Below are 26,052 nucleotides of genomic sequence, written 5' to 3'. Positions count from 1 at the left end.
TTGCTAGAGAGTCATATAAAAAAGAATAGAAGCGAGAGACCAGACCAGAGGGGGGAGAAACGCAGTGCAAATGGCAAAAGAAAGCTGCAAAATGCGAGAAAAGAAAGGCGAAAAGTGCGTGACAAGTGCATGGGCGTTGGCTGAGCAACAGCCTGAAAGTATGCAGCATAAGCTGAAGAGGGAGCACAGAATAAAAGAAGAACAGAATTCGACAACGACAATTCGCATTGACCATTTGCCAAGTCAACTGGCAGCCGGTGGCGTATGAGTGATTTTTTGTTCTACTCAGCCTATACACTTGTTGTTGCTATGACTATTATGACCACTTTGTAACGCATCGAAACAAATATATATGTACTACAAATAAATTATATTGCATGGTTAGCACGAAACTCAATGCCTTGCCTTTAGCAACTGTTTTCCGCGTTTTTCTTGATTTTTTACATTACATTTTACATTTACATATTTTCATTTTAATACTTTTCAATTAAAAAGATTTTACTACTAATTAAAATATATGTAATAATATATATAAACTTTTAAGCAAGTATCCGACTGTCATAGAGCATAAAGTATTCGTACTGCTTAGTTTTGTTTTATGTCATTTTTGTCATTCAGTGAAATTTTCAAATGTCTGCCTTCTTCATATAAATATACATACGTAAATATAATTCGTTTCTTAGGAATATATTTTCCGTTCGAGTGCACGTGCCAAATGCTGAGGCAATAACTTGTATAAGAAATTTATATTAGCTTTTTGTAAGAGATTAGTTAAATATTTGCTCCTTAAACAAAGCAACTTGTCAGCCCCTTTTATATAACTACAAGCAAAAGCAGTCAGTAAAAAGCAATGCCAACTTATTGGATGCGACTATGAACGGGACTGGGACTGGGATTGGGACTGGGACAGTGAACTGCGATTGCGAGTCGGATGATGACTGCAGTTGGTAACTGGCAACTGGCAAATAGACTGACATCAAGTGAGCGGACCTCAACTCCACACCTGACACCACCTGCCCCGCCAGTGCTGTCTGCCATGTCCGTTGGGCATTTAACCAGCTACTAGCACGACGACGGCTGCGGACTGTGGAGCACATGTCTAGAGAGCCTCTCTGGAGCTGCTCGACGACTCCGGCCGTGACACATTCACAGTTGATGTGGTTTACTTTAAGGATTATTAACGCATTTGGCTGCGGCTGTGCAATCCTCGAATGCTTTTATGCTTTTGCCAGCAAAAAGATGGTTATCTAGATTTTTCTAGTCTTTTTTTGTGTTTGCTTTAAGTCTGGACAACTTGCGTTGTGGTTTTTTGAAATTATGCAATGAAAATAAGTTTCTCATGTTTTTCTTCTATGCTTCCTTTTGACCAAGGTGCACAGAGGATGTTCTGAAAAGCCGTGTGATGTCTTAGTTTGGGGTTGTTATACATTTCTAAATTCAGCAATTATTATCTTATTTGCGCCATACTGTAGTCTTTCTTAATCAAAGTATTTGAAATGCAGTCAATGATTAACGTAATGTATTTGACTTATAAATTAGCTACTTCAGTTAATATTCGCAATAGCAGAAATGAATTAATTTTAGGCAAATATTAAATCGTTTTAAAATCATTTTGACCTATTCATATTTAACCAGCTATTTCAACTATAATGTTCATAGTTTCTAATGCTGGCTATTTTATTGCCCATATTCCTAGGTGCATGTTACAAATACGCTACTGTTCAATTCACATAATAAACATGGCCCAAGCCAATTAAATTTCGATATGCCAACAGTTTCTGGCTGATTGCCGACTCAGTGGGCCATGATGGGCACTTAAATGTCCATGCACAGCCACGCCCACGCCCATCCACACACGGACATTTAAAAATCGACAGCAAGCACATCAAAATTGACAATGTACATATGTATGGGTGCGGACGGGAAGCTTTATTCCCGTGGGAGACGGCCAGTTCGAGCGAATGCTTTTAGTGTGAAGACATTTGCTAGGCGGCAGACGCTGCCCTTTTCACATGCTTCTATTTAAGAAATGCAGGCGACCAGCTAGAAGAGCTTTGCACTACAAGCTCAATACAGAAAGAGCGAGAGAGAGAGAGACACACACACGCACACATGGAATCCTTTTTGTACCGAACACAAACCTCGCACAATGTCAACGTCAAAGTGCAAGTGGCATTATAGCAAAGCAGGCAACAACAACAACAACAACAACAACAAGGATGATGACGAGCAGCCAAGCAGCAGAGCGCCAGAGATAGGCAGAGAAGAGAGGGGCAAAGACACGGAATGACAGCCAACAAGCGGCTGAGAGAAAGAGTGAGAAATGGCACAAAAAAAAAAAACAAATTTCGTTCATTTGTGAAAAAACTAACTTAGAATATTGCCAGCAGTTATGTAACGACTGGACAATACTCTGTTGTCAATTGAAAAATATTAAACGAAAGCTAAAGCGATGCCGATATTGACCTTTTAAATGCTTTAATGTACCTCGAAAACAGTTTCTTATAAGCTGGCCACAAATTGTGTTTGATAAACTGAAGAATTTCAAAAAATATATATAGCACTTTTTATTCAAATCAAAATATTTGCAATGGAATATGGAATATGTGTAATTATTCATTTTATATTTTACATAATAACAGTATACTTTTGGTTAAATCATAAGATTTTAAATTTTTATTAAATAATAATCTATTAAAAATATGCTGGAATTATACCTATAATTTGTAACAGATGTGTGGCAACTTATACTCTTTCCAAACTTGCAAAAAAAACTGTAAAACTGTTTGCCATTAAATGCAATTTTAAAGTCAATTTAAACTTCGAACTTAACGCAAATAAAGCCTGTCACCGACAGCCAGGACAGCGTACAGCGGAGTACGCCATCTCGCTCTACCTCTTCCCCCTCTCTCGTTCTCTCTCTCAGTCAAAAACTATCAGCAAGTGCTGCAGGCTGGGAAAGGGAAGGGGGTTGCTTTTGCTAAACTAAGTATAACGGGCATATTGACAACGCGCCGAGAAATTGAATTAGCAGCATTCGCCACGTTGGCCACCACATCAAAAATTACGCATACGTTGCGTGTGACAGGACAGAACAGAAGGCAAGTAGCGCACCAGCAGCGCAGCAACACCTGCAAATGACGCCTCAGTGGTATGGGTAAAATGTGTGTGTGTGTGTGTGTGTGGGTGTGGGTGTGTGTGTGTGTATGTGTTAGTGCATGGGTAGCTGCAGTTACCTTTATGTTTACAGGCAATTAGCATTTTAATGCCGCCAACAGACAAAAGCAGCTGCAGGTGCCGAAGCGCACGGCCATGATGATGTTGATGATGATGTTTATAATAATAATCATGCTGATGATTCTGATGATGGAACTGAATGGCATTGGCAGTGGGCGGGCTGTGTGGCTTTAAGGGGGCCACGCACGAATCGTTTCGTTTTTCATTATTTCTCATGTTTGACATGAGTGCAAATTGTTTGTGTGCTAGCTCAAACCGACGACCCCAGGAGGACCCACGTTCAAATGTAATACCAAATAGTTGCAACAAGCCACAGCAGCAACATTCAATGTTAGGTTATAGGCATAGAAACATCTCAGAGCTTAAGAGAAACTGCATTTGCAATTAAAATAGCACAATAATATATGACGCAAGCAATCAATTCAAACGATATTCTGCTCTCATAGTAAATTCTCGAATATCGCTGAAGATATGAAACGAGAGCTCGTAGTCGTATGCACTAAAATTAAAATAGTGATAAGCAAACGATTTTCACTTATGGAAATAAGCATTAGGCAGCTATGCAAAGGCCACACACGTTTGTTAATACTATAACGATTTTGACTGAAAAAAATGCTTATCAGTTTACTATTAATTATTAATCATTAATTCATACGAATCGTGGGAATCAATAGAAAATTCAGTTCTTTATTTAATCAAACACTAAGGATATCGCTTGAAGCCTTCCTGAGGTCGAACCTTGAATAATACAGGTTTCCTTTTGGTTGCAATTTGTTTCGGAGTGGATTTGAACATCGCCAGTCAAGTGGAAAATTTTTGGCTCAAGGGTTGAGCTCCGCCAGCAATTACTTGATAACGCATTGCAGCTGCTCGTTTATTCTAACATACAACGTAATATATATTTATGTATGTAACATACATTATTTCGATAATTATTAGAAAGAAATGTCGTAAAAATTCAAAGACTTAAGGTCAGCTAAATATATATTTCTGAAACGTAATAGTTGCCAAAGCCAGTATTAAATATATGTAAAGAATAATATTTATTACTTTTTGAGGCGAATTTAGTGTTAATTATTGCTAGCTGATTGCCGTTTATATCAAATATTTGACTCAGTCTTGATGTTGTTATCGTATCTTGACTGACTGACATCCTGGGAACTCTTTCAAATCACATTTTTTTCTGCTCTTCGCCGTTTTGAATGGTCGATTGTGCGGGCGCCATGCGGCGTGTTTAAATAATATCACGTGTACACGCCGTTGACAATGCCCTGTTTATGGGTCAGCTTAATGTGTGTCTCGCTCCGTCTGTCTCTACGCCCCACCCCCTCCTCCTTCCCGCCCTCTGTCTATGGGTTTGTCTGTCGTGTTGACAAATAGATTTATAACGTGTAATATATAGATAGATTGGCGGGAGCTAATTATTTGATTGGTTTCACAGATTAGACGCACATTTACATAGATGTGCTATATAATGCATTGATAACGATAAACCCAATTTTCTACGGCCAGCGAATTTCAAATAATGGCTTTGAATAGTATCAAAGCTAATGGCAAAATAATCAAACAGAGCACCGATTTGATCATTTTCAAATGACCGGAATAGAATTAACACCACTTTAAGAATTTTCGAATTCATGTTGCTTCTGAATAAATTTTATAAAGGTATGAATTATCAATGGTTTCGCCATTGCATGTTCAATAATTGAAAGAAAAGAGCTTACGCTTGCAGTGGTTAATAAGTTTCTCACAAAATGCGTACATCTGCTTGCTCTTAAGAATATATATATATTCCTGATCAGTACCAACATCCTAATCAATGTCCGCACTCTTTTATATATTTATATTTTTTAATGAAACTTGCAAAAGATTCTAATTTCATTCATATGTCAGAGACGGCCGAATCGGTTCTCCATATTATATAATAGCAAAATATTGATCAATTATCAATTATGTTCTGTATTAACAACATTTTTGTTTTGCTAACTTAGCTCGGCATTTACGAGCTTTATTGTGCACCATAACCATATTTGCGAAAACCAATCCACATCGGACTAATTTGTCATAAATGGCAAAGCTACAAGATTCACTGCAAGGATAGACTCAAGCAGATAGCTTACTCATGATCCTCTCTATGGATCATGCCAAAAATACATTAACTCAACAAGTACACTGACAGAGAAATTACTCTGTGAACCACTTTTTCCAACCGAGTTTACGATTGCAATAACAAGCACTTTTATAAAAAAAAAAGTTGTACAACTTTTATTTATATTTCATAATACAATATTATTATTATGTATTATCCGCGATGCTGCTGTTGCACGCAATCAAATTGCGCTTGCAGATTATTTAAGTCAATGACCAAATTGCCATTTCTTGCGTAGAAGCCGTCGTTGCAGGCGCCCAGGACGTAGCACACCAAATAGAGGACGACAATCAACACTTGAAGAATTCTGTAAAGTAAATCCATGTTGTTTATAGTTTGCGCGATGAACAATGACTGAGCAGCAGGCAGCGTGTACTTATATATTTATGTATGAAACACACATAGTATAGCCCTAAGCGACCGTAATCGCATCGGGGAGATTCCCCGAATCAAGTTTGAAATTATAAATACACAGATTAAGCTTGAAGCTTTACCGTATATGTATATGTGTATGTATATACATTTAAATGCACGGAATATAATACATAGAATATCAATTTTATATTACAATTTCATCAATTACATTTATATTAATTGATTTAACCCCTAGACATTATTGTTGCACACTTTCATTGAGCTGCGCGCGAATTCCAGTTATTTTATGCAGTTGAATATTTAACGTCACTTTACTTTAAGTTGCTTTATGTTTTTATTAGGCTTTACTTTGCTAATCTGTCGTTTTTTTTATTTATTTTTTTATCTCAGCAACGAGAAACATTCCACTGCCTGTTATTTACACTTTTATTTACATCTTTTAAAACATATTGCTTTCAATTATAATTGACTTGTACATTTCATTCTAGTAAATGAATGAAACTTGTCTTTGCTTCACTTGGCACAAGCGAAAACCAGAATTATATTGCATGAATAACTTGATTAAGCATGCAACTTTTCTGGGTATAACCCATTGAACAACAACAACAATGAAAGTAGTTTCTAGATAAAAATTAATATCTTAGAAGTAAAATAATAGTTTCATATTGTTATGAAATCCTAATACAAAACTAATTATATTGCATGAAAAACTTGATTAAGCATGCAACTTTTCTGGGTATAACCCATTGAAAAACAACAACAACAATGCAAGAAATTTCTAGATAAAAATTAATATCTTAGAAGTAAAATAATAGTTTCATATTGTTTTGAAATCCTAATACAAAACTAATTATATTGCATGAATAACATGATTAAGCATGCAACTTTTCTGGGTATAACCCATTGAAAAACAACAACAACAATGAAAGAAGTTTCTAGATAAAAATTAATATCTTAGAAGTAAAATAATAGTTTCATATTTTTATGAAATCCTAATACAAAACTAATTATATTGCATGAATAACTTGATTAAGCATGCAACTTTTCTGGGTATAACCCATTGAAAAACAACAACAACAATGAAAGAAATTTCTAGATAAAAATTAATATCTTAGAAGTAAAATAATAGTTTCATATTGTTATGAAATCCTAATACAAAACTAATTAGTCACTGCCTAACTAGTACAGTTAAAAATAACTCTGTTTAGAAATTGTAGAAATTGTTGAAAGAATAACTTGATTAAGCATGTAACTATTTTGGGTATAACCCATTGAAAAACAACAACAACAATGAAAGTAGTTTCTAGATAAAAATTAATATCTTAGAAGTAAAATAAAAGTTTCATATTGTTATGAAATCCTAATACAAAACTAATTAGTCACTGCATAACTAGTAGAGTTAAAAATAACTCTGTTTAGAAATTGTAGAAATTGTTGAAAGAATAACTTGATTAAGCATGTAACTATTTTGGGTATAACCCATTGAAAAACAACAACAACAATGAAAGTAGTTTCTAGATAAAAATTAATATCTTAGAAGTAAAATAATAGTTTCATATTGTTATGAAATCCTAATACAAAACTAATTAGTCACTGCCTAACTAGTACAGTTAAAAATAACTCTGTTTACAAATTGTAGATTAGAAAATGAATAGCGATTGGACAGTAAATGCAATTAATAAAAGAATTTTCCGCTTCTAGAAGGCTGGAGAAAACGAAGCACAATCGCGTTCTATTAATATACAATTATGTTTGAACGCAAACATTAAATTAAATTAAATTTGTACCCTAACAATTGTCCAAAAGCTAAAATGCAAATTTTAATTAAAAATCACAATTGAAGGTACTTTGTGATAAGTGTGTGTTGCGTGAACAAAATAAAAAAACAAAAAATCCAAAGCAACAGAAGCCGCCTCAGACAATGGCCGCGGGCCAGACAGCTACAGAGTGCCATAGAAAAGGTCACTTAATCGACAAAAGAATATGTATATAATAAAAAAGTAATATAAATAAATAGAATGGCAAAGTCTCATGCAAAAACAAAATGTGCGTGTGTGTGTGTGGGTGGGTGTGGTTCTGTATATTGTCTGCTTGGGTCAGTTGGTTGTTTTTGTTGCTCATTGCGTATACGTCCCGTTGGCCCATTGAAACTTAAGCTGACGTATGCAAAAAAAATCGCAAGAAAAGCCTGCTATATCCTACACGACGAAGAGCGAATACCCTCTTCTTCTCTCTTGTTCTCGATTGTTCTTAGTCATCCGATGTTAAAAAGGTTTTGCAAGTCGCGGGCACTATATTCCACCGACATATATAAAGACGCCAAATTAAAATACCTCAGTCGATTTTCATGAAAATATCCCTAATATCGCATGGCTAGTGTGGTCAAGAATACAAGAGTATAAGGTCTGCGATGAGGCACTTTATGCGTTACACAGTTCGTCACAAAATAATTCTACCCTCTGCAAGAGTATTAAAACGATAAAGGCCAAAAAACTATGTTGGAGTCGCAATCTGCGTTGCCTTTTTCAGCTTTTCCCCCAGCTTTTTCACCTAAATCGTCCCCAAAGCCTTTTTGTGGTGCATCACGTCGGGCGAAGATTTAGATACGTTTTCGGGGGGCGTGGCAACATGTGCGACACTTTTGCAGCTCGTTGAACTTCAAGAGTTGCGAGCGATTGAATCGCAAATGTTTGCCTTTGTGTGTATAAGTCCCCATGTGTATGTCAATTAGTGTATGTGTGTGTGTGAACGCACCTCGCCGTTTTTCATAAATGCTTCAAAAATTTGGTGGTTAATCTTCTATTTGTTTGTGCACAAACCAACAACAACAATAACAAAAAAAATGTCGTCGGCTTTTGTGCCAGCTTGAACTTTTTCGTATGCACTACTTTCGTAAGGGGACATCGGTTATTTAGTATTGTGTCTGGGTCCAAGCAAGAGACAAGGTAACAAAATTGAAAGAGAACATAAATTGCTGAGTATTTAAACATAAAATAATGTCGATTAATTCAACAGCCTTTAAACTTCATGTTGTGAAATAGTGAAATAAATTTGCACCGAAATGAATGAAGCTTAAATTAAATCGAAGTACAAAAGATCTTGGCGTTAGCAATTTGTATAAAAACTGGCTTTTTACCCTCATGTTTATGTTTACAACAATATTTAAAGTATGCTAAAATAAATATTAAAAAAGTTGTAATCTTTATTTGAAGGATGTTAAAAGTATGCTATGCTAAAGTTAATATTTGAATATATTATTTTATTCAACCTTTAAGATGATGCTCACAATATTATGTAGTATATAATTGGGCTAAGTTCAAAAATATGCGCCAGCAAGGCAATCTACCTAACTTATAAATAAATCAAAATATGAAGAGGCTAGCCATACAATTTGAATCCGCACACTCGATTTTTAGTTACAACAAATCCTAAGCCACTTTTTTTTATCCTTTTAGAGGATATATTAATTTTGTCTTGAAAATAACGCATTAAATAATAACTAACGATTACCCTACATCATATGCAAGCGAAAATCATTGGAAATAGCCGTTGCTTGAATTATAGTATTATATTATAATATTAATAAAGGTATTAAAATATCTTATCTATCTTCTTTAGATCGTGAATGTATAAAGATTTCTGCAAGTTTATTTCACAAATAACGTAACTACGAGAATTGCTATATCCTATTTACGTTCTATAGAAATTATGTTCAGGATATCTGAGAGTCTGGCTTGTGGACTGAATTTGTTTGTGCATGTTGTTTGGCATTTTGCTGTTTTTGATGTTACCGCTCTTGTTGTTGTTTTTGTTGTTGGTGTTCATGTGGGCTGATTTTTAATTAATGGTGCTTCGTATGCGTTTTGCGTCAGGGCCAAAACTTCCGGACTGCAGGACACCAGGACAACACAGCAGCAGCACGGCAGCTGCGCTCTCTCAATATGCGTATGCATATGTGTGGGTGTGTGTTTCTGTACGTGTGTGTTTGGATTGGCCATAAGGAGCGGAAGAAGCAGCAGAAGCGTCCGCCAAATAAACCCACAAAAACAACAACAACAAAAAAAGAAACCCAAAAAAATTAAATCGATATTTTGCGGAAATCATAAAAAATTATTTATGTATACCCACGCACATGAACGAAACATGGACATGGGCTCTCGCCGAGGACATGAATACAATGCGGACATGCGGTATATAATATGGTATGTATATATCTATATTTACTATGCATATAAAAGTTGCCCTTATGCCTTGATTATAACATTTAATTGTTTTGCCACGCATTATTAATGATGACTGTACGTGTTCTTGCTTTTTTTCCAGCAGCAGTTCAGCTCAAGTTGTAAATATTTTTGGCATTCGCCTAATTAAATGAAAATGCGTATGAAAATAGAAACGAATGCGAGCTGCGTTGGTGACGCATATTAAAGAAAATCTACTCAAAAAATAGAAAATTAGCAATGAAATGGAATGTGTGGAAAATTAACTAACCATAAAAAAGCGCAACATGCAAGGCAGAGAGCCACGCAAGGGACCGTGTAGATACTTCACCAATCAATCACAAAAAATAAAAAAATAAAAATAGCTGCCGTTTTTTAATAGCAAAGTGCTGTTGGCCCTTGCCAAATGATACCGTGGTCGAAAGGCAGAAAACTGAATTAATTTGTAAGCTCAGTTAATTTTAAGAAAATACAGTTCGCTTGAAATGTTCACGGCTTAAATGTGTATATGTTATGCAACCCGTAAACATATTCAATTTAATATTTCTTTTAAATTTCCCACGTTTCCTCAAAAGTTTCTTATAGCCTCCCTTATTTCAGGTAAGCTTGCGCCAATGTGCAATCGCGACGCCTGCAGCAAATTATCCTGACAGTAAACGAAGTCTATTGATACGCAGGACGGACGCGCACACTGGAAAGCCACAAAGAGCAGGGCAAAGACCACAATACCGCAGAGGTTCATTCCGCCTGAGACGCGAGTCTGGCCGAGTCTGCTTACCACAGTCAGCTGACAACTGGCAGCGGCCAATGGGCAAATGGGTAAATGGGTGGCGATTGGCGACACATAACAGTAGCAGTAGCAGTAGCAGTAGCAGTAACAGTGGTAGTAGCCGCAGCAGCTGCGGGCGCCATCAAAACTTGTCCTTGTGGCTGGCGCACTTTAATTTCAATTTGTCGGCCTCTCCCTCAGCTGACAACTGCTCAGCGCCTGAGATGCTCTTATACCCAGCACTCATCGCAAATGGATAAAAGAGGAATACGATAGGCTGTATGAGAACGACTCAACTGAATTCATCTATCCGTCGATCACAATGACTATGAGAGCTAAAATTTATGTTTGGACTGTTCAATTTACGTAAAATATTCTTTAAATCGATACATATCGATTCGGAAACTGTTTCTTTTTATTCCCAAAATGTGGCAGAATGGAAGAAAACATTTTAAGTGGCATTCATTTCATATTCAATCTCTCACAAATTCATGAAGGTCGTTTACAGGTGTGCGAGTTCGGGTTGGAACAATATAAGAATATATGTATAGAGTATCTTGTAGTCGAGCACTCTCAGCACTAGTGCTTTTACTTGTTTTTATTGTTGCTGTTGTTGGGGCTGTTTTTGGCTCACGGCAATTTATTGTTTTCCACTTTACGCCAGTGTCCCACTGAGCGGCTCGTTCTTGTTATTATTTTGTGTGTGTGTGTGTGTTTTTTGTTGTGCATGTGTATGTGTGTGTGTGTGTGTGTGTGGTTCTTAAATTTCCTAAGTGTTTGCCGTTTGTCGCGTGCGCTTTGAGCTATTGAGCCACTTGTCAATTGTGGGCACTTACAATTGAGAGAGGGGGGCTTTGTCCACTTACCATTACAGCGTTACGCTTGAAGTCCATAAAGTTCTTCACCTCGGCCGCTAATTCACGCAGCAGGATAATGCCATCCTTGCGCTTCACTTCGATGTCATTGTCCTTAAAGCGCTGCAAAACAAAAGAGAAATAAAAATAAAAACAATTGTCAGTAAACAATAAACTATGAAATTTATATTGAAGACCGCGCCCAACATTTTGGGGTAGTCCCGCAGCTATTAAAAAAGGGGTTGAAGGGTTATAAAACTTTTTCATTTGCCGTTCCGTTATAATGTCCACGGCATTAAACTCAAATTTACTGCTACTCAGCGTATCTTCGAGTGGTTATTAAACTGATTTTAATGCATCTTTATTAATTTAATAAGATTTTCATTGGCCAATTATTTCAATTAGTTGAGCGTTAAATTGCGCACGCAAATCGCTGGAATTACCAGCCGCGCCCTGAAGCACTTCAAATTCGCCAAATTCGAAGTTAACCAGCAATTTAAGCTCTGAGGAATTTTAATTCTTAAGAATTAAATTGCCAAAATTAATTCGAACCAGCTTTGGGAAAAATAAAAACAATTTAACTGTAATTATATAAAACTGTTAATATAATAACTTTTATATAAATAAATTCATTATTATTTATTATTTATCTCAAGCTTTCTTCGTTCTATTTGATGCGAATGTTTATTATATTCAATATTAAAATTTATATTATGAACCGCTGTATTCACTTAAATTGGTAAGTGAAAATTTAACCGTAAGTTTTTCTAGAAGTTACTTAGATTCATGAGAATCGCAAAGAAAGTTAAAGAATAGAGAGGAGTTATAAGAGATAAAAAGCGACAGTGTATGACACAAGTTCAAATGCATATCAGATATTACGTAAGGAGAGTAATTTTACCTCTCATGGATAAAGGTTAACACTTTTTATTTTTATTAAAGCTCTAAGCCGCATGTGATTCAATCCAATTCAAGCCGTGAATTCAATTTAAATAAATCTAACATTCTAGTTTTCGTAAAATTTGTACAATATACAAAAATCTTAATAAACATTTTCAATCATTAACCAAGCAGAGTTCACTGACTTTTTGCTTAACGCCTTAAGGACTGCCAAAACGCAAAAGTCAAAGTCATCGTGTACTATTTGCTAATATTCGACAGAAATGGATGAAACCCGTCTTCTGTCAAATGCAGCGGACATAATTTGGGCGTTTTAAGTCCCCATGTTGAATTTATAATGCTCTAAAAGACACACACACACACCCACACACAAACAGCGCAGTGATTGCTACATGTATTTGTGCCACTTTCTTTTTAGCTGCAATTCACACACACATAACACACAGATAGCCGACTGTGTGGTGTATATGTATGACATTTTCTTTAGCGAACTAATGAATGCCTCAAAGAGTTTTCCCATGCAGTTTTAGTTTTGTGGCAGCGCCAAGCTGCATTTTGGCTCGAACCGCAAATGTTTGCAGTGTCTCAATGTGTGTGTTGGTCTTAGGGTGTGTGTGTCCACACAAAAAGCAGCTTCTACTAGCTTCTTTGAAGGCGTGCGTCTCAGTCCCTGCTGCTGGCACTGAATCAGTTAAGAAAAGTTTTCTAATTAATTCGCTGGGGACATGTACAGACACACAGACACACACACATACACACACACAGGGCCACGCCCACAGACACACAGAGACTAGAAATATGCTGCCAGGACGTTGATGATTACAAATGCCGACGAAAATATAATTTAACTGACAGTTTCTCGTTTTTGCCATGCGACAATTGTTAAACGACGCCAAGTGGGGCGCCAAGCCACGCCCACACGCAGCTAATTGGTTTGCCCATTTTTGGGAATGCATGAAAAGTCATAAAATGCATTTGCAGGCCCAACGCAGGCGGCTACGTAATTTACAGCCCACGCCCGAAAGTATGCCAGACTTTGCCTTTTCTTTCGCGGAAAATGGCATAAAAAGAATGGGAAAAAAAGACAGATAGAAACTCATCAAATCTCTTATAAAAATACCATTTTGCCCGGCGCCTTCGAACATTAAAACAAATGACAACACGTTCAATGGAAAGATGATTATGTTTCGGAATGAGATGTGTCTGTGTCTCGCTCTCTGTCAGTGTGTGTGCAGGAGGGGTGAAGAGCGCTCCACGCCATCAAATCAAAAGCAAAGCAAAATGTGTCAGCCATTAACATGGCCACTAAATGCGTGTCTCGTAGCAGCCAGATTCATGTGTATGTTAGCTGTGTGTGTGTGAGGAGAAAAGTTAGCTAGAAAATGCTAAGGAAAATGACGCCAAACTTGAAAGCGAAAAAGAGAGTGAGAGGGAACGCGCGAGGCAACTGTCTGCTGTTCAACGGCATGTGAAATTTAATTAGACACATTAAGCAGCCAAGTGATTTTTAAGAGGGAAGCATCTACCATACAAAATTTATATATATAGATGCCGACAAAGTCGATGGCATGAAAAGTCGAAAGGTATTTTCATCTTTACATAGTTTGGCATATGAGAATTAAGACTTAATAAGGCACATGCGAAATGTTTAGCTGCATTAAAAAATATTTTATTCTGAAGTTATTTTGTTTACTCTTAAAGAGTTTCGCTCGAAAAATATCGTTGTTTTTTAATAAACATTTAAAAACATATTTTATATTATTTTAATTTTCATCAGTGGAAATTATTATAGTAGTGAAAAGGACAAACTTTGCCATTTCATACATTTTCATATTGGGAAAGACAACTAGAAAATGCCTGTGGATGAAGCTTCTGATAGCTGGAAGTAGCTTAAGTCTACCAAGCGGATAAAATTTGTTGTCTGAAAGCGCAGAATAATCTTTTTATATTTAACATTTTGTTTGGCCAATAAAAATTCTAAGCCTTTTGATTACCCTTCTGCAACTTTACAAAGCTGATCAACTACATGGTAACTCTTGCCTACAATATATTGCAAGACTTAGACAAGTGCATTTTAAAATTTCAATATATATTCCAAAAAATTTATACAAAAAAAAAGTATTACTTCCCTCAATTAACGTGAAATATTTAATTGCCAAAGCAACAACTTGATGCGCAGGTGAAAATATTTATAAATAAAATCCAAATATTCGCGCATCTTACAAACCACAATTCTCAATTGTTTGTAGACCTAGGTAAATAAACATGTATCGAAATTTCTGCTAACTAATGATAAACAAACGTCTTTAAAATATATCTATATATATATTCACTTTATGTTTTGCAAATAATAGACTAAGATATACCCTAGACTGGGCTTTAAATGTCGACATTGGTATTTGCTTTCACGTAAGATTCTGGAACAGCCGCGCGACATGGGTCTTCACAAAACTAATATACCCTATCTGCCGTTTTCAATGAGTACAAGTTTTTGATTTTTTGATATAAAAGGCCAGGCGTATTGAAAGATTTAAATGAGTATAGCAAAAATGTTTGGGCAATACGTATGTCTTCTGCAGTTCTTTGGATTAGTCGGCATATGTATGACATATAAATTACATCCCGTTATAACGCCTGGTAAGTTTTAGAAAGGAAATACCCTGAAATAACCTTTTCTTATTGTAGCATGTTTCGCATAGATATACCATCAAACACGAACCTTACAACGGCTCCATTTGTTAGGATCGCTTATGGATTTTACTTTTTCGAGGTGAACAAACAGAAAAACTGGTTCGATGCTTACCAAACGTGTCGTTGCATGGACGCTGAATTGATATCGATCGAAACGATCGACGAATGGTATGAAATTAATCGATATATAGCGCAATGAATATAGAACACTTGTACTGGACTTCGGGCACGGATCTGGCCAAAGAGGGTACGCACATTTGGTTTGCAAACGGACAACCCATCAATATAGATATCTGGGCCAAGGGACAGCCCGATAATGCAGGCAAATCAGAGCACTGTCACGAATTGGGATGGAAAACAAATCATACGAGCGGGTTAAACGATCGCCCATGTACCTTTCCCAGTCGCTTCATTTGCGAAGCACGACAACCAATAACAGCCTCATTTGTTATTTGGTAACGATTAGACTATTAAGATACTTTGTATACCCTTAAAGAGAGAATTGCCTGTGCAACTTACATACAAAGTACATATATTCTTGATCAGATTTAACAGTAGTGCCTTACATGTCGGAGCTGGCCGGATCAGACCACTATCACTATCACTATCGCTATTATAAAGCTGCCAAAGGAACGGTAGATTATTAAATTACCTTGACCAGTCCTGGCATTTATTATTTAAAATTTTCTGCTTATATATGTGCCATGTCTTAATAATTTTGCACTGTTCTATTATATAGCTATATAGGATCAAAAATCGGTTATTGGTAGAAAAACCAGTTTTTGTGTGCCAAATAATTCGTTTTCCAAGTTTCAACAAACTCAGCTCTCACGTCAACCAGGGTATATAATCATATCCTTAGATTCTCATTTTTTGTTTGTTTATTTTTTCAACATATTTGTAGAACATATTTGAGATTTTAGCAATATTAATTCGTTTACTTGGGTCGCACTTTTTGAGAACATGAAAAGACCTTTTAAAATCAATTCAATGGATATAATTGAATCAATATATATTTTTATTTTATTTTGTGCAAAGCGAACGAACGGCCAAAATTAAAATTTGATTTTGGTCACATATATCAATATTTTTGTTGTCTTCTCATAATTTGTTATCACACCTTTATTTGTCATTCTAGAAATCAGCAACACTCCAAATCATTTTACAGAAATTGAAAGCGTAATTTTAACAGTTGGATAACAGCAGAGCCGTTTATACTTGAGTACTTAAAATATTTATTAACGCCGCAACTTTGGTCTATCAATATTTATATATATATTTATGAATATCTATATATAGCGCAGAAGCAGCTTTTTATTATGTGCCGCTGATTGAAAATGATTTATAGCAACTCAAAATATCAAAACCATTAGCAACGTCTCAAGAAATCTAAAAAGCGATAATGGCCAATGTGTTTGAGAGCTGAGCACAACAGAAAAAAAAAAAAGAAGAAAGAAAAATGTATTGAAAATTAAAAGCATGTCAAACAAGGAAACCGCAGCAGGAATTGGTAGGGAAAAATAAGAAAAGCTAACAGCAAGATGGTCTCGCCGATGGCCACGCCCACAAAAGCCACCAATCTCCCCGCACAGCTTGCAACATTTTATAAAGCAATTTCTCCCGGCAGCAACATCGAAATGCAATGCACGCCTGAAGGACATACGCGAGCAGCTGCATGTGTGTGTGTGCGTGTGTGTGTGTAAGGGTCCTGCCAGCAAAAAGAAAAAAATAAAAAATCTATATACAATATGTATACAATTTAAGGCGTGCGCAGGGGGTGTGGCTCCAACAGCACGAGCAGCAACAGCAGCAGCAGCAGCCATAGAAAGTTTTTCATTTTGCGGTTGACTCTGGAATTTGAAAATGTTGCGCAAGAAGTCGCCCCGAAGGCTCAAACCCAATCCCGCAATCCTCCTGCTGGCTAGCTGCATGCGTGTGCAGTTGGCAGCAGCAGCATCAACTTTAAGTAGAGCAAGGACAATGGGAAAGGTGCAGCTGCTCCTGGCTCGACAACAGCTATGACTGACATTCCTGAACAGCACTGAGCTACTCCTGCCTGGCTGGCTGGCTGACTTCTGACTCCTGGCAGCTGCTGCTTAAATTCCAGCACAAGTTAAGCAGCTTACGCATGCAGCTCACCTGGCAGCTCACCTGGCTGCTTACCCCATGCCTACCTGATTGTGCGCTGTTGCCCCACTGTTGCCAGCGAAATGCCAAGTCAAGGACTCAGTTTTCAAGAGCCAACTGGCTCGCTTTGCAATGCGCTAATTAGATTTTAATGAAGATGTCGTCTGCTATGCAATTTCCCCACTTTTACCCCACTGCGGCCTTCCCCCGACCATCTGGCTTGCTCCTTGTCTGGCAACATTGTTGAGCATCAACGCGCATGTTTCCATGTGCATTGAAGCGCAGCTTTCCTTACACGTTCCTTTGCTTTCCACTCCTTTCCATTATATTTGTAATTTTTTATATAATGCCTCGGCACTTATTAGAGTTTTTAGTTTTTCCCTGACGCAATTTGATTTTGTTTTTATGTTGTTTTCGCCACAAAGTTTTAATTGGCAGGTTTTTTGCCTCCGTTTTTAATTGGCTGCATGCTCAACTTGTAATTGCAACTTTAAGTTGTTGCACTTTTATTTAGTTTCTCTTTTCTGAAATTTTTAATATGAATATATTGAAAATAAAACCACGCGCAATGTTTGAATAATATATAGACGATTAGTCCAGCTTGAATTAACAGATAAAACAGTTAATCAAAAATTAATAATATTCCAATAAAATCCATAAACGGTTGGTACTTAAACCACAAAACAGAAAAGAACATAGATTCTAAGTTCTTGACAAGAATTGGCCATTAACCTATAAAAATAAACCTTATTAAACCCAATTCCTTTCAGGTATGCCAGTATTAAAGAGAAATATATAAAAAACAAAAACCATGTTTCTTATTCCTAAAGTTAAAGTAACTGCTAGCGAGATATTGACAACTACTTCCAGCCCTTGTTGAATGGGATTTTCATTTAGTTTTTCATGTTTTCCATGTGGAAATGCGTTTGCTGACAGAGTTCTTGGGGGAAATCTAATATCCTTTTGGTGCCAACTATAGTCCCATTACACATTGATTAAATTAAATATTTAATTTGCTTTATATTTTCATTAGGGGCCACCAAGCACACTATAGACAGGCACTTAGCAATGGCCTTTTATAGCCAGCCGAACCGCTACCACCCGCCCCCTCGCCAACACCAGCCCCTTCCAGCCATTGCACCCTCAACTGTTGGCCATTTACATTTGTTTACCATATGCCCCTCGCTGTCGCTCCAGCCTCTCGCCGTAGTATGTCATGCTCGCAATTTTCGCCACCAAACGACAACAACAGACTTAAATATTTGCATAGACAAGCACTGACTATACTATATATACATATATGCATACACATATACATATCTTTATATATATATGTAGGTTTGTGTTTGCTATGGAGCTTGGCCTGATCCTGTGCCTCAACTTTAATGCATTCTCCAGCTCTCTGGACCACAAAGGGCAACTCAACTCATTGAGTGGAGTTACCCATAGCCTAAGGGGGGGTTAACCCGCTCTACTACACACCTCAACACCCCGGGCAGACCACCCCCCGGCCACTGGCTCCATCATTTGCCTTGGCACGCCCCTCAAGTGCGACCTCATCCTTATTGTTGTTGTCGTGGTAGTCATGCCTTGATTTACGATTGGTCTCTTTACAGCCCGCAACACTGTACGGCCGCACACACTTAGTTAGCCAAACACACACACGCACACACACACACACACACACACACACACGCACACTCACACCCACGTCCACACTAACAACTCCAAAGCATGGCCACAACCATTCTTAGCCCCAACGCAACGCTTTTGGCCTTTAACAAGCGCTTTGTATTTGTCACAAAAAGCCTACACATGCAGCCAGCAGCTGCAGCTAGGATGGGGAGTGGGGGCAGCTTTGCAGATTGGGGAAGGGGAGTTGGTAACTGGTAGGTGGAAGCTATATGGCAGAGGGGCGCTGCAGGCACTCCAGCTGGAGTTAGCATTTGCCCAAACAAATGGCCAACAATCTGCATTTTGGGTTACACCCCAAAAATTATAATTGCATAGAAACGCAAACATATACACACACTCACACAAAGACTGCACCACAAACACATTGGCAAATTTAAATTCTTGTTTGTATTTTACCAGCAAGAGACAATTGACTGGCAGATCACATGGCAAATGAAAAACTATGCATTAAATGAAATTTTTCATTTCCAACAATTTTGCATCGACATACGTTGTCAATTTATTCAGCACAAGTTAAATATATATTCTTTTATATTTTGATAATTGGGTTTTAATGAAATGGATTTATTAACATCTAAAGTAGTTCAATAAAATGAGGAAAAGACTTGAGTAAAAATTCAAAAATTGAATGTACTGTAAAATTAAATATAATATTAGAGGAGGAACAATGTCTATCTTCGGCAAGGATGAAAACCCTTTAAGAATAAGTTCAATGTTGATATGATTTTATTCGTATGTAAGAAGCATAGTAAATCTATGTTGGCAGACAAAAAGACAAAGAGTTTCTCACACAAGAAATAATATTCACCCGATCGATTCTATGTCAATTTTAAAATATACCCATCCGATCACGAGAGCTGCGATATATATTTGTTCTGCATGTTGCATGCAGAAGGACGAACCCATTTAATGTTCCATAACAACAACTTAAGAATCCTGATTCAGCATTCCTTATAGCTATTGTCTCCTTTCATTAGTTATAATTCCGTGAGCAACAACGTCTTAGTACGGATCTATATTATAGATATATTCAGGTGTCATTATTCCAGGAACCTTGATTAGTTTAAAACTGTGCGTGAATCGTCTCTTGTCCCAGTTTAGCCACTGATTAAGTCTTTCAAACGCGACCCTTGCCCGACAACTCTTAACTAAATACTGGCACACACACACACAAATCACACACATACACATACACACGGACACGGACCCACCCGCAGGGCAATTGCAATCAAGTCAGCTTACAGTTAGTTTACTTTTACCTTCAATAAGCGGAGACTACAAGACCAAATGCCAAGTACACAAAGGGGAGAATAATTTGCAAGCAACTGGCTAAGAAAGGCGAACTGTGGCAATAAGTGAACGAGCCAAAAAAAAAAAAAAAACATTTAGGGAAAAAAGAAAAATAAACAGGAAAATAGAAAGAAAAACGACAGCACGCGCCGCTTTTCCATTTTGCCAGTTAGCAGTTAAAAAGTTTTGTATTACGTGCAAAATGAGCGCACGCTTAAATTTATTTGCATGCGAATGCAGAGAAATGAGAGAAACGAGAGAAATGGAAGAAATAGGAGAAATACGAGTTAGCCAAGCAGCAGCAGCAGCAGGCGAAGGTTAAAGAAAGCTGTGTTGAGAGCAGCGAAAAGAAATAAACAAGAAAATGCGAAATGGCATTTGTTTTGCAATTTTGACTTGTATTTTGACCCATATTTCATTGCATTCAGTGCGCGTCGAGATAAAGACGAAGTCTGCCAAAATGTGTACAAGAAGAAGATGCCGAGACGCAAGATGTGCGCTGATAATGATCCCAACAACAAGAATATGAACAGCGACTTCATCATTGCCATCATCATCAGCATCATCATCATCATCATTAGCAACACATCATCATTTGCCATCGATGTCTCGTTTCGTCTGGTCTCGATTTGACTCATTTCACCGCCCCCTCAATCTATCTCTCTCTCTGTATATATATATATATATATATTTATATATATGTATATATGTACGTACATACCCGGCACATGGCGTATACGCCACGTTGGCAGCCTGTCATTTTGGGCTACAGCACAAATGTGTAACACTTTGTGTGCTGTCATGCCAGAACTTCGCCTATGTGTGTGTGTGTGTCTTTGTGTGTGTTTGTGTTTGTTGTTTAGGCTGTTCCAGGGGTTACTATAACAAATCTATGTGGCTTGTAACGCAGCTGAGTAAATAGAATTCTAATGTCCTACCATTCAATGTGTGCACTCATGTCTGTTAATCTTTCAAATACAACTTCAACCATTTTTTTTTAAATTTCAATTGAAATTGTTTTCTCTGCATAAAATATCTTCAATTTGTATTAAACATATTTAAAGTTAACATAAATCAATTTATTTTATTACAAAAATAACAACAAATTCGTGTAAAATATTCTGATGTATTAACACAAATTTTACATGATGATAAGGAAAATAACTTTCTAAAATTAAATGTTATAGAAAAGTTATATAAAATAATATATTCAAATTATTTAAGAAACTACGAAAACTGTTTTGTAAGTTTCAATTTCCATGCTTTTTAATTAAATTGCTTTTACATTGACTTGTTATAATATAAATTAAACATCAAGTGGAAACTAAGGGTAACTAAAACATTGAGAGTAGACGGACAGAATTTCCTTCCTGCTTTCCCTGCTACTATAGGAGTAGGTGGAGTAACTATGTATGGGTTTGGGGTGCATCTGTCTGCCTGAACAACATATTTCATGGCTTAGGTAGATATTTTTTAGCTAGTCAGCGCAAAAAGTAACGAAAAATAAAATAAATGAATATGCGCCACGCACAGGCATCCAAAATACACACACACACATCCCAAACAGACACACACACACACACACGTATAACCTTATGCATCTGTTTCACTCACACCGCAGCATTCTGTCAGCCATTTTTGGCCATGGTTTGCTGTCCTTTGCGGCACTCGCATAGCTGAACGTGTGCACTGCATTTGTTTCACATTTTATTATGCTACTTTAAAATGCCAAATAACAACTGACAACAATAACAACGATTTCACAAAGAAAATGGAAAATGGGACAACATTTTTTTAATTCCTTATATTGTGCTTTGCAAACTTTCTTATACAAAAAAAAAATAATAAAATTTGAAGGGCAACTGTCAAGAAATGACAACAAAAATTGAAAGAAGTAGAAACTGTTGTCCATAATTGAATCGAATTAATATTGTCGTAATGTCATGTCAATACTTTTCATTTTCGTTGGCAGATTGAAAATAGGAGAGAATATTTGGGTCAAAGCGCCTGTCAAATGGCTTAGGTCACTTTACCAAAAAGTTAGATAATAAAATTTTGCTTGCTTTTCATACAAAATTACAAGCATTAGGCTGACATGACATACCTCTTGGGTAAAATTTAATTAATTATGCATTTATAGTACGAAAAGTTGCAAATGGACTGCTTTCTCTAAAGAAAATCTTCATAGCTGTATATAAAATCCATGATCTTCATTTTTTATGGCATTCTTTTCAGATTCTATTTACGTGCAGCCAGTAATAGTTTTCCACTTAACTGTTTCAATAATATTGGTTGTTTCAAAATTCACATTTTTTTGAATAAAGTAAATTCAAGTATATACAAGATCAATATCAAACCCTATCGTGTATCAAGACGCTCTCACTATTTTAACCGTCTTTTATTTAGCTGCGACCATCAAATCCATTTTCAACGGTTTATCTTTGGAAAACCCAATATTTTCAAAGCGAAAATGCGTTGTTTTTTTCTTATTTTTGGAACCCATGTCAGCATTTGCAATCCTTCGTTCATTTTAGGCATGCCAATAATTTTTAAGCACACAATTTATTTGCCCTGCCAAGGAAACGCGTTATTGTTGAACAAGGCGTGCACACAGACACACACATGCACACTGTTATGACAATATGCTTATGAAGCGAACGTACACACAAGGCTAAATAACAATTCACACTCACGCACATGCACAGGCTATGTGAAAAAAAAAAACTTGCACGGCATTCAACGCCGCGTATACTTGATATTTAATTCAATCTGGGCGTAGATTTTCATTTTTTGCCGCCTGCACAACGCGACGTGCGCTTTAAATTAACACAAACAAACATTGTCAGCAGCAATGGCAACGGCAACGCAGCCAACAACAACAGCAACAAAAACGAGTCACTTGACAATTACAGACTCAATGACAGTCACAGCCAGCAAATTTATTTGCATTTTAGCCCAGCCTCTGCTGCTATTGCCCTTTCATTCTCTCCCCTTTTGCTCCCACTCTGCCCACACACACTTTTTCGCCAAATATAACACCCTTTCCATGGGGCAATATTACGATTTAGTAAAAGTTTGTACGCAACACAATGGAAGAGAATTTGTATCCACTTAAATTTAAATTAAAATGAATTTAATATAAGCGAAATAAAATGTAAAGAGTAAATATTATGTATGGCTTCATTAATTAAAACGGACGGAAAGTTGCAAGAGGCAAAAGAGTAAATCTCGGCATGAATAAATACTTGATATAGCTGAATACACTAGACTTTTGTTTAATTTTAACAGTGAACAAAAATGAGAAAATTATTTTATTCAAAAATTGTACATTCAATCGTAAAAGAAAAAGAAGGAGGTAGATACCCTACGAAAAAAAAGGAAGATACCCTACTACAACTACCCTATTTTTTCAACTGAACAGAGCTTAGTAAACTTATATATACGACGGCTGCTAAAACACGTTCTTATAAAAATAAAAACATTTTAAAGAGCTCAGCTAGCTAAAAACATAACAAAGTTAAAGCCTAGATTTAGTAGATTTAACACCAAAAAAAAATCAAAGAAAAATAAACATATATGCATGTTTAAATGATAAGTATAAATAATAAATCGGTTTTATTTTACCAGTTAATCGTTTTTAGGCTTATTTTAAAAATAACAAAAATGTAATCCGATCTAAAGCGTATTTAACATTTTTAACTCATACACCAAGTTTTACTGCCAACATGTTTGTGTATGCATGTATGGGATGTACGTGTGTGCCATCCACCCACTCATACTCACTCACACACACACACACACACACCCCCGCGCGCGTCGTATAAAGAGAATCGCAATAAAGGCGGCCCACTAGCTCATGCACGTCTGATTAAACGCAAAAAATACGCGAGTGGGTGAAGAGCAGCCGCAGCAAGCGGCAGTCAACCAAAGCCAAACAGTCATGCTTATTAACACGGATACACACAGACACAGGGCATACACTGCCAGCCATCCGCCCAGCCCTGTTAGACTCGAGCCTCGCCTCAATTAGCCTTATTTGTGTTTAAATTGCATTAGAGCCGCGCCAGAACAACAAAAGCCACAAAAACATCAACAACAACAAAAAAAAAGAAAAGAAAATTGTACAAACAAAAATTGACGCATTTGAGGGTAAAGCCAGGCACTAAGCCGGCATCGTCTGCGTATTTATCGATAATTTCTTATCGCAGCCGCAGCTTAAACATATTTGTTTAACTAAGACCCAAATAAACCCCATCTCTCCCCGCTTACTATACTCCTCTGCCACATCGAAAAGCAACCCGAAACAGCAATCGCAGCCATTTACAAATGTCAGCAGAGCTTTTAACCAATCTATATTCCAATGTTGACTTATAAATATATCCCATTGATATTTGTTTGGGCTTAACCCCAGACATATGTGACTGTATGCATATATGGTATGAGGGAAATGTGTGTTAAGTATTTACTCACACTTTTGATTTCATTCATTTTGGTAAATTGGCGACCAAACTCCCATAAATCAACGCCAAATTTAAGAGCCCAGTTGCGCACTCTGTAAAAAAGATGATGAAAAAAAAATAGTTCATTTAGTTGGATTAGTAAAAATATTTAATGGAATTTGTTTAACTTAATTTACATATATTTATATTTTTTTTTTGTCATTTGGCACAGTTCGGAGAGCCAATAGCAAAATCAAAGCCTAAAAACTATTGCTAAACCGAACGAATATAAAATGTTTTATTATATTATTTTATTTAATATTTAAAGGTTCTGTTCATAGACATATACACAGGCTGTTAAATATTGATTTTTGTTAACAATTATTTAACTCTTTTGCTTCTTCGAAATATTCGAACTGCCTTTGAGAAGCATGAACAACTTACAAGATGTAGTGTATATATTTTCAACTCTTTTGCCTTCGCTCATTAACTCTGCCAAGGGTATTAAATTTGATCTTTCTTTATGTCACAACCATAAATGTTTTACTAGCAATATTGTTTGGCCGTATGAACGTAAAAGAAGTTCGCTTTTTATACCCTTGCCGAGGATAGTATTGTTCAGCAGTCACTAAATGTGGCTTTCACTATAATTTCGAATTTATACATTATTGTATTTTTGCACATATCCTAACTCTAATCCAGAAATACTGGAATCAACTCAAACGGTCTGCCAAAATGAAATCTTTTTATAAAAAAACGTCTCAGTAAGGGTATTAAAACTTCGGCAAACCAATATAGATTTTTTTTATTTTTGTAGAGCTCTTTTTAACACCGCAAAATACTCTGGAATACACTTGGGAGCCATTTAAGTTGTCTTTTCTTGTGTAATAGGATAAGAGCATCATTGGTAACCCTAGCCAGGGTATTATAGTGTCACTATCTATGTTAATTATAACAGTACGATAAGTAAATATCGATAAAGAAAAGCGGCTGCAGAGAAGAAGTGGAAGGCAGTCTCTCTACAGTACTAGCAGTAAGAAGACGTGTTGTTAAAAATAAAAAGGCAACCCGAACATAAGTTAAATCAACGAAGAAAATCATACTATTACAATATCAGAAGTGGGATTGACTCAGAAAAAAAAAAAAAAAAAACACAACAAAATGGAAAATATAAATATAAATGACGTGTCAATAGCGACATTGAAAAGTTGGTTGGCATTACTAAATTTGCCAACAGAGGGTACCAAAACTGAGCTGATGGCGAGATTAAATAAGGTACCAGTGGATATCCGAGACGATGCTGCAA

At 36.5% G+C, this 26,052-nt stretch overlaps 1 protein-coding gene and 1 long non-coding RNA gene across 4 annotated transcripts in view; one reads left to right on the top strand and one right to left on the bottom strand.

Moving 5' to 3' along the window:
- The window catches only part of stol (voltage-dependent calcium channel subunit stolid), a 59,036-nt gene that overhangs the window by 11,068 nt on the left and 21,916 nt on the right, over positions 1-26,052 (bottom strand). For 2 of the 3 annotated variants that reach the window (XM_032437615.2, XM_015169691.3), the window contains exons 3-4: positions 24,778-24,859; positions 11,617-11,727 (exon numbers count right to left, since the gene is read on the bottom strand). In XM_032437615.2, the coding sequence (XP_032293506.1) occupies positions 11,617-11,727; positions 24,778-24,859 (193 nt within the window). Of the gene's footprint in view, positions 1-11,616; positions 11,728-24,777; positions 24,860-25,190; positions 25,323-26,052 lie in introns of those variants that run through there. The other variant, XM_032437616.2, reaches the window with a different exon arrangement.
- Positions 15,048-18,074, top strand: LOC116651378 (uncharacterized). Its single transcript, XR_004304351.2, has 4 exons — positions 15,048-15,141; positions 15,204-15,363; positions 16,334-16,417; positions 16,495-18,074. It is a non-coding gene; the product is annotated as an uncharacterized lncRNA (long non-coding RNA).

The sequence above is a fragment of the Drosophila virilis genome, chromosome 4 (genome assembly GCF_030788295.1).
Source record: "Drosophila virilis strain 15010-1051.87 chromosome 4, Dvir_AGI_RSII-ME, whole genome shotgun sequence".
NCBI lineage: Eukaryota > Metazoa > Arthropoda > Insecta > Diptera > Drosophilidae > Drosophila > Drosophila virilis.
Note: the sequence above shows the minus strand (reverse complement) of the source record. Positions and strands in the feature narration are given on the sequence as shown.